The sequence below is a fragment of the Glycine soja genome, chromosome 9, assembly GCF_004193775.1.
Source record: "Glycine soja cultivar W05 chromosome 9, ASM419377v2, whole genome shotgun sequence".
Taxonomy (NCBI): Eukaryota; Viridiplantae; Streptophyta; class Magnoliopsida; order Fabales; family Fabaceae; genus Glycine; species Glycine soja.
The window spans coordinates 20,781,339-20,790,994 of NC_041010.1; the positions used below are offsets into that span (position 1 = coordinate 20,781,339).

Genomic DNA, 9,656 nt, shown 5'->3' on the forward strand with positions numbered 1-9,656 from the left:
TTAAAAGAGGTTTTAAAACTATACTATGGAGGGGGTTTTTTTTAAATCATGCTAGCAATAGATGTTTTACAATTGATTTTCTAATTCTCCTTATTTTCTTGTATATAATGATTTTGTATACTCATTTTAGTTTCATAATCTACATGTATTATAATTTTTCATTTTCTTATGATATCGATAAAAAAAATGTAATAAAAAAACTCATAATGAGGACGTAGAAATTATATTTCAATAACCAAAATAATAACATATAGTTCAAAGATTTATAATTCAAATTTCTATTGTAAATCAAAGTATGACATAAAATCCATAACAAAGTAATATTAGTCTTGTACTAAACTTTAAATCCATAATACATTATAAGCAAACTAAGGGTTGCTAGCACTAGAAGATCCTCTTGCATCCAAAGGTGTATTAAGAACACTTGAAGCATCATTTGGCTGAAATAAGAAAAGAAAAAACACTTAGTCACATATACTATATACAAGGGTGTATCACACATAATAAATCATAATGACCATCAATAAAAATAATCAATTCTAAACAATTGCTTTAATATTCTAAACTTATGCATGGTTATTACCTTGGTCATGTATGTTTACTTAAAGACCTAACTTGAGATAAAGAGTATTAAGAGCTAGCCAAAATGAATAAAATTCTACCTTAATATTGTTGATTAACTATAAAATCTACCCACAAAACTGTAAATTAATTAGCTTAATAAACACACGTACCAATTACAAAATATATTTCCTTACTAATATGCGTGAATAAATTAATAAACTATAGACATATGTAAAACAATTTTAAGAGTACATTGTGTATTATACTAACAAGTTTTAGGATACCTCACATATACATAATGATGTATGCATATTAATTACTTACATGTGTTTGATCAGGAGTGAAATAACTAGCTAATTCTTCAGGGATCTTTCCTTCCTTCATTATCATGTAGGCCTTAAAAGCTTATTCTAAATTGTTGTATTTCTCTTGCCATTGGTTTGAAGATGGAAAGGCAACACCAGATGAAGAAGAGCTCAGACTAGAAGCTTGAAGTCTTGTGTTCCTGAATGTATTAGAAGGAACAACTCCTAATCCCATGCATCGCACTCTCCCAGAGTGCTCTAACCCTAACACTCTACCAACAACATCAAGAGGAGAAACTTCAAATTCATCAAATATGCTTTGAGTCAATCCTACTTCAATTTGTTCCTGCAAACATGTAATAAAATGAAATATAAAAGTTTTAAGATTAAGCACAATCCTTGAAAACAATGTTACTAAAGAAAAACATACCGCTATAGTCTTTGCTGCTTCATTTACAAATGATCCATCTTTCCTTTTATGAGTTTCAATATATAATTGTCCATGACTTGGTAGCTTCCCAGTTTCTAACAACTAAGATAAATAAAGAGTAAGTAAACATTGAACTTCTTTAATTAGTAAAAGTTAACATTTAGTGTCATTACCAACTCATTTCTTCTTCTAGGATTAGCTTTGGATCCACCAGTGTGTGGAATAACTTGCTTGCTTCGAATTTCTTTATTTCTCCTACAAAGTTCCTATATGCAAAGCAATTTCAAGTTTACAACTTGTAATAGTAATCATATAATTAGCTATAAAAACAATTCAATAATTAAAACAATCTAATTGTACCAATGTTGATGGTTTATGACGATAATGAACAAAACGAGCCCATTGATCTTTATCTATGCCTATCGGCACATTTTTTATGATTTCATCTCTTGTTTTGGTTGGATCGTTGAATTCATTCCATAAGCTTTGCCTATATGCAGCCCATTTTCTTCCCATACTCATTTTGCAATACCATTTTGCACCAGCTTCATTAATCTTAAAATAAAATCGAGGCTAAAAAAAAAGACAAATTTATCAAATATCATATGCAAAATAATATACATGTGTGTGTGTGTGTGTGTGTGTGAAAAATAGTAAAGATAGGGTTTCTAAGTGGTGTAGATATAAAAAGTTATATATAACTAATTGACATACCTTTAAAATTGTTTCAAAGCAATCATCAAAATAAGCTTTAGGTACGCCTGAAGGTCCAGACCATCTATCATAATCCATAGGAAATAATTTGCAATCAGCTGCTAGTGTTCCAAGAAATCCTGCAAGCAAGGCTTGTGCTTCACCAATTGCTTGGCCTTGGTCATCAAAATTCACAATGATGCATAACTCCCTAGGTAAGCTATTGACTCCCCTAACTTTCACCTTAATCTTCTTGATCGTTTCTTCAGAGTCTTTAACAGTAAAAGAATTTCTTAATAAGAAAATGTAATATACTTCATATGATGATAATTACAAAAATAAAAATAAAATACAATACTTGTATACCCATTGCCTCAACAGTCCAACAGTGTGTAGACTTACGCCCAACATGACGTCTAGTTGTTTCATCTTCTTGTGGAACTTCAGATGTTGATACATGAGAAAGAAGGACATTACCAGTTGGGACTCCAGGAGCTTGTGTGGAATCACTTGGTGGGGAAGAAATTTCAGGATTCATTGCTGGAACTTCAGATGTTGATACATGAGAAAGAGGGACATTACCAGTTGGGACTTCAGGAGCTTGTGTGGAATCACTTGGTGAGGGACATTGTGGTTGAGGTGCTGATTTTTGTAGATTTCTAAAACGCTTCACCTTTGGCATGACTACATATTCATGACAACAATATTAAGAGAAAAATAAATAAAGAATAATAAAATTTAAGATGACATACTATCAAAATTAAAACAAGATTAAAATAATTAATAAATGAAATAATAAAAACATTTATAAGTCAATCAACTATATCATATTTAGACAAGTGTGAATTTCTTACTATTTTAGGAGTTACAATTCAATCAACTATATCATCATTTAGATGGTTTGTAGCCAATTGTACATATTGATCATCAAGCCTAGAAAATTGTTCAAGTTGTTGATCTTGGTATGGCTCATTTTCATATGCATTTTCTTCTACTTCTTCTCCCATGCCATATAAATCTCTTGGCTTTATGTGTACAACAACACTCCATCCTTCATTGACTACATCATCTACATAATACACCATTTGTGCTTAAGATGCTTCAATGTATGGTTCATGTTCTTCACGATCACCAATATGAATCAATCTATCAAAGTTAACACAATTAAAATTCCAACAATCCTTTTTATACCCTCTATCTCGTGTAGTATCAGCCCATTTACATTTAAAAAGAATAACAGAGAATCGACCATAGTAGTTAATCTCAATGATATCTTCCAACTTCCCATAATAAGGTAAATCTGCTTGCCTTAAGTTTCCATCAACGCTACTTGAAACACATGATGTGTTAGATGTTAAGAAAACACCACTGTTTTGTGTTTTTAATCCTTCTTCTCGAGCCAAGGTTCAAAATTTGAACCCATTAATATTATATGCAGTAAATCTTGTTGCATTGTCCAAGGGTCCTCGTGCTAAAAACTTTAGATTAGTAGACATTTCATTCATTGTATCTGGATTCATAATCTAAAAAAATTGGAAGTTAGAGTTTGAAACAAAGACGGTAAAAAAATCCCTATCCACTAAATGACTACTCACCCGCTTTCTAAACCAATCAACAAACTCTTTATTGACTTTTTTCTCTATCTCTGTAGACAAAGGTCTTCTTCCTCTTGAACTCCTTTTTATGAATTCTCTAAATTCACTACATAAATTAATTATTATAATCAATACACATGACTATTATTTATAAGTAGTATAACAATAAAAGTTTATGTCACTTTACTTACTCCACAAATGGTGTGACTATAGTGCAATTAAGGAGCACATATCGATGAGCTTGCAATTTTTGCATTGGAGTTAAAGTGAACATTGAACAAGCTCCTACTGGTTTTCCAATTTGTGGGAAGATAAAGGACACAAAAAAAGTCTCATTATCAATTGGGTTATCACAAACACGTTTAGGTCTATTGAACCTTGTCTCGATATCTTCAACGTATCGAGAACAAAAGGTAAGAGACTCTTCAGCTAAATACCCCTCAGCTATGGATCCTTCAGGTTGTGCCTTGTTTCTCACAAAGGATTTTAAGTGACCTAATTCCCTATAGAAATAACTAACAATTAAAGAGTGTACAAGTAAGATATTTGTAATATAACATCATAAATTTAAATTATTTAAATCTTTACCTCTCTACTGGATACATATATCGATAATGCACTGGGTCTCCAAGTTTTGCTTCCTCTATAAGATGAACAGTTAAATGAACCATAACTATGAAGAATGATGGAGGGAATAACATTTCTAAGTGGCATAGTGTAACCACAATGCGATCTTGGAGCAACTGAAGTTCTGGAAGATTTAAAGTTTTACCACAAAGTATTCTAAAAAAAGAACAGAACTCCACTAAGACAGAAGTCACATGGTCTGGCAACAAGTTACGAATTGCTAGTGGTAGCAATTGTTCCATAATAATATGGCAATCGTGACTTTTTAACCAAGATATTTTATTAAGTTTCTCATCAATACATCTGGAAATGTTACTTGAGTAACCATCTGGTACTGTAATAGTCTTCAAAGTTTTCAAAAATAACTTTTTGGTACCACGTGTTAGTGAAAACAAAGCAGGGTGATACTTTCCATTATGATCTGGCCAAAGATCAGGCCTTAAGCCCATTTCTTTTAAGTCTTTTCGAGCATTAAGGTTGTCTTTTGATTTATCCTTTTCATGGAGCAATGTATACATGACATTGTCGCATACATTTTTTTCAATATGCATAAAATCTAGATTATGTCATAACAAGTTAGACTCCCAATATGGAAGTTCAAAGAATATGCTTCTTTTATTCCACTGTGTGACTTCTTGTCTAGATATTTTTCTTGTTCCATTTTGAATAGCTCCAATTCCAAATGTAGTATTAATATGTTCCACTTGTCGAAAAATGTCAGATCCAGATAATTTTAATGGTGGGTTTCGTTCTTCTATGCTTCCATCAAAGCGAACACGGTTCAATCTAAATTTATGATTTCTACTTAGAAAACGACGATGCCCCATAAAACACCGCTTGTTACAATTTCGAAGGCGACAAGGTTCCGCATCTAAATTGCAAGTTGGGCAAGCCAATCCTGTGTGTATGTTCCAACCAGATAAGATACCTAAGCCAGGAAAGTCACTAATTGTACACATAAGAGCTGCTCGTATTCTAAAATTTTCATTTAAGGATGAGTCATAAGTGTCCACACCACTCCATAACTCACGTAACTCCTCTACAAGGGGCTTTAGGTACACATCTATGTTATTTCCAGGAGATTGCTTGCTTGGAATGATCATTGATAGAATGAAGGAAGTGTAGTTCATACATATCCAAGGTGGAAGATTATATGGGGGAGGCTGACACGGTGTCAACTATTGAGAGGCTGACACGTAACTCACTTTTCTTTCTCAACCTATGTTCAACGACTGAATCATTAAAAAATTAAGCATATACTATATTTTTTAACACATGAAAAGAGATGGGGGAGGCTGACACGGTGTCAACTATGGAAAACAGAGCCCGCCAAAATCTGCAACAAACTCGCCCTTGTTTCCAAAGAGGAGAAATCCAATTATGTAGCATCTATTTGAAGGTAAAAGTGGAGCCCATTGAAGAATTTCATCATACACCGAGTACAATAGGGAGAAAGGGGCAAAGTGTAAAATATCCAAAATGAAAAAAAAAAAGTTTTGAATTAAAGAAAAAAATTATTAATAAATCATTTATCTGAATCATATCAATTTACTTAAATTAAATTTTAAATTTAACTCTTGTAAATGAAAAAAAAAATAGTATCAACATTTCCAAATCTCTTTTATAAAAGGAATCTATGGCTACCTTGGTGAATGTTGTGCTTTGGCCCTCCAACAAATTGCTTTTGCTTTAGTCAAGTCTCCACTGCACTACACCATAAGTTTTTCAGTGTCTCTCATTTGGCCCTACTGGTTATAATTGAGCAGATACCTCTCCCTCCCCCACCCCCCACTGCTAATATAATTAACCTAAATTGGGCTGCCATTATAGAATTTATTTAGTACATATATTCCAGCCCAATGGAAATATATACAATCACACTTTGATCAGAGTAAGCCTCAATTGTTTTTTTTTTTTTTAAAAAAAAGATTAGAGGCAAATGTTAGTGATCAGAGTATCAAAGGGATACATATCATAGGCACAGGCCAAGTAAAGCAACAAATCTCAAGAGGTTGCATATTGATTAATAAAAAATACAGAGAAGGTATATGGTGCTCTTCTTTATACTATCTATTAAGCACTAACAAGTAACCATCAACTTCATTCACTCACATATGCTTCAAATCAGAGGTAAAGCCAAGAGAAATGAAAAGAATCATCAACATGGCAATGCTGTTAAGACATCATTGAAAACAATATACACCTAAATAATCAATGAAAATAAATATCTCAGTTAGCAATAAATATACAACAGAAAAGGGATGGTAATATCATCAAAGTCAAGGCCATTTTGTTGTCACACTAAAGCCTCTATCTGAGGCTCAAATGAAAAGGCAGACATAAAGTCTATGACTTGTCCATTTATGCAACAATTTGGCAATTCAACCCACTTGTTGGTCTCCAAATCACACATAACATAAGTGCATAGCTCAGTGGAGTTCAAGCATATGAAGATTTGGTTACCAACACCAACACAGTTAATATCTGCTTTCTTCCCATACCACTCATGAGAATTTGCTGCAGGCATTGCTGCAATCTGATGCCACCCTCTATTAGCCTCATCATATTTCCACACCCTAAGGGTTGCGATTTCCAAGAATTCTGATAGCAAAACAACTAGCATCTCCCCATTGCACTCCACAACATCAATGGAATACTCATTGTAAACAGGCAACAACCTGGGGTACTCAGAGAAGCACTTGCATGTCAAATTGCAAGCTACTACATTCCCTGAGGAGCTAAGAAAATACACAATCTCTTGGTCATTTTTATTAGTAATAACAGATGAAAATTGCTTGGAGAGGCTTCTCTGCATGTTGCTTGCCACAACAATAAAAAATACAGAGAAGGTATATGGTGCTCTTCTCAAGGGATTGGTTTGTGTAGGGAGGTTATAACTTGTTTACGTGTTGGGTGGGTATTTTATATGTATCCCTAAATTAGAGAGGTCAAGTAGCTGTTTTAATTTAGATATTCACATAGCTAGATCTTCCACCCAGAGAGCAGTTTCAATAAGCAGAGGTTCATCAGGTAGACACTCCCAGTCACATAGCTTTTCTCTTTCTCATCAAAGTGGGGTACATGAAATCTGGAGAAAGAGCTGGCGGGGATGTTGAATAGGAATTACAGAAGAGGTTCATAGGTTCCAACAAGGATGAATTATCCCAAAATCTATCTATCTATATTCACGAGTTTTCATTCAACAATGGTGAATCATAATGCAAAGGAATTACAGAAGATTCTCAAAAGCAGTTTGTTTTAAAAAAAATCTTAATTCTCAGTTTTCACTCTCAACAACTAGGTAAGTAAACTGAACCTGATAACTAATTAAACGAAGGTTAAAGCAATACCTAGCCGTATTTTCTCTTTGAATCCTTCGAATCTCTTCGTCTTGTTGTATACCCTGCAAGCAAAACACATGCTTGTATCAAGTGTGTATTGATTTTGTCCGAATATATACATAAAAAAAAAAAGAAAAAAGAAAACGAAGATGATGATTCGATTAATTAAAACAAAAATAAGAAAAGAGCAAGGGACCTTTGAACAAAGAGAGGAAGTACCTTTGAAGAGAGGGGTTTTGGGAAGCGAGAGAAGAAAAGAAAAGTCAAAGCTTGGAACGAGAAACCGAGAGAAATTTTAGGGGTAATCTGAAGAGAGGGGTTTTGGGAATCTTTAATAAAGAGAGATAGGAAGCTGTGACTGAAAGAGGGGTTTTGTGATTTTTTTGAGAGAGAATTTTTTTTGAGGGGTTTTGCGATTTTTTTGAGAGGAAATTTTTTTTTGAGGGGTTTTGTGATTTTTTTAAGAGGGAATTTTTTTTTGTTGGGAAAAAACATGATTTATTTTATTTTAAAGAGAAAAGAGTGGAAAAATAATATTTAATTAGCAGAGGTTATAAACCTCCGCAAATTAAGCACAAAAAATTATAGTTTTTAATAAATTAAGGAGGTTTCTAAAACCTCCGCAAAATAACCTCCATTATTTAACATTTTTTTTGTAGTGAAACCATGCATCTCCTTGTGTATCCTTTCTTGATGAATCATTTGGACAGTTGGTCTCATTTTTCTTAGCCATCAACATATTTGCAGATCTTGGAGCATTGTTTTTAGAATTCTTGAACTTAAAACCAGCAGGGAAATCGTGTTTCCTATAACAAATGTCAACTATGTGACCCATTTTTCCACACCAGGAACATTTCTTGGAAGTGTATCTGTTATTCCAACCATTACCACTCCCTTGATTTCTCTTGGAGTTTGATGTATCATCACCTACCACAAGAAGAGCCTTTGGCACAGAAGCATTCTCAGTGGCAAATTGCTGTTCTTGTTGAGCAATCAGTGCAAAAACTCAGTTCACATTGGGAAGATTACCTAAGAGCATTAGTTGTGATCTAACACCTGAATATTGATCTTTCAGCCCTCGCAAGAATCTAACCACTTGATTCTTGTTTCGCTCCTCTTCAATTTTCTTGATTGCACCACATGAACACTTAGGCTTGCATGTACAAACAACAAACAGGAAGAGGATTCAAAACATCTAATTCATCCCATAGGGTTTTCAGTGCAGTGTAAAATTTCGAGACAAAGTTATCACCTTGCCTCTGGTTGAAGATTTCCTCTTGAATTTCTGAGATTCTAAACAGATCAGCATGGGAAACGTGCTCATGAAGCTCCTTCCACACGTCTGAGGCTTTCTCACGCCAAAGAATGGACTGCGCAATCTCCACACTCATCGACTTTATCAGCCAGCTAAGAACAAGCATGTTACCTCGTTCCCAGAAAGGTAAAACTGCATGATTCTTAGGTGGTTCTGCAATCGTGCCGTCAACGAATCCTAGCTTGTTCTTTGTCAACAGGCTCATCTTCATCGCACGAGACCAACTATGATAATTCCCATCTGAGAGCAGTGGCGAAGCAAGGATGGTGGATGGGCTCTCATTTGGGTGGATGTATAGGGGATTTGATGCATTTTGTGCATCTTGCATAGTATAAGGGTATGTAGCTTCATCAGCCATTGATGTGCGCAATAGAGCTCTTGATACCATAATAAATTAACAATTGAAATTTAAATGGATAGAAGATCAATCTTATTCATAAAGGTACATGCAGAGGGTTGCATATATACATGAAAACTGAAATGGAAAATAAGTGACAAAATTAAAAATAAGGTAACAACGACTAAAGTTAAGGAAATAAAATAAGCATAAGCTAAAAATTAGCAAGTAGTTGATTCCGCAACATATGTTAATTAGTTGAAAACTAATTTGACCACGTGTATTAACATAGCCTATAGAAATTTTTGTTTATTGGTCTAAATCCTTCGGGTTCATTAAAAAAAGATTCTTGACTAATCTAGAATTCAATGGAAAGATAAGTAAAATTTAATAAAAAAATTATTTTTATAAAATAAAACTTGAATAATACTCGAAGATCCTTTAACTTC

At 33.7% G+C, this 9,656-nt stretch overlaps 3 protein-coding genes across 3 annotated transcripts; all 3 read right to left on the minus strand.

Annotated features, from left to right (window-relative positions):
* Window positions 1-825: 825 nt before the first annotated feature.
* LOC114368255 lies at window positions 826-2,674 on the minus strand. Its single transcript, XM_028325576.1, has 6 exons — window positions 2,359-2,674; window positions 2,014-2,264; window positions 1,660-1,872; window positions 1,473-1,565; window positions 1,300-1,401; window positions 826-1,215 (listed from the first exon to the last, which is right to left on the minus strand). Exons 1-6 carry the CDS (start codon window positions 2,672-2,674, stop codon window positions 970-972), a joined length of 1,221 nt encoding a protein of 406 aa, XP_028181377.1. The 3' UTR covers window positions 826-969.
* A 3,836-nt stretch (window positions 2,675-6,510) lies between these two features.
* LOC114368256 (F-box only protein 13-like) lies at window positions 6,511-7,029 on the minus strand. The gene has a single exon (XM_028325577.1). It carries the CDS (start codon window positions 7,027-7,029, stop codon window positions 6,511-6,513), a length of 519 nt encoding a protein of 172 aa, XP_028181378.1.
* A 1,163-nt stretch (window positions 7,030-8,192) lies between these two features.
* LOC114368257 lies at window positions 8,193-9,228 on the minus strand. The gene is made up of 2 exons (XM_028325578.1): window positions 8,731-9,228; window positions 8,193-8,531 (listed from the first exon to the last, which is right to left on the minus strand). The coding sequence occupies exons 1-2, from the start codon at window positions 9,226-9,228 to the stop codon at window positions 8,193-8,195; spliced, it is 837 nt and encodes a 278-aa protein (XP_028181379.1).
* Between the last annotated feature and the right edge of the window lie 428 nt (window positions 9,229-9,656).

Bases quoted from the DNA above. Each gene is read 5' to 3' on its own strand.
- LOC114368256 (XM_028325577.1), bottom strand. From the start codon at position 7,029: ATGCAGAGAAGCCTCTCCAAGCAATTTTCATCTGTTATTACTAATAAA.
- LOC114368257 (XM_028325578.1), bottom strand. From the start codon at position 9,228: ATGGCTGATGAAGCTACATACCCTTATACTATGCAAGATGCACAAAAT. The intron at 8,532-8,730 runs GTTTGTTGTTTG...CAACAAGAACAG, and splicing joins ATGTTTTGAATCCTCTTCCT to CAATTTGCCACTGAGAATGC.
- LOC114368255 (XM_028325576.1), bottom strand. From the start codon at position 2,674: ATGCCAAAGGTGAAGCGTTTTAGAAATCTACAAAAATCAGCACCTCAA. The intron at 1,566-1,659 runs GTACAATTAGAT...CTTTGCATATAG, and splicing joins GTCATAAACCATCAACATTG to GAACTTTGTAGGAGAAATAA. The intron at 1,216-1,299 runs GTATGTTTTTCT...ACATGTTTGCAG, and splicing joins AAGCAGCAAAGACTATAGCG to GAACAAATTGAAGTAGGATT.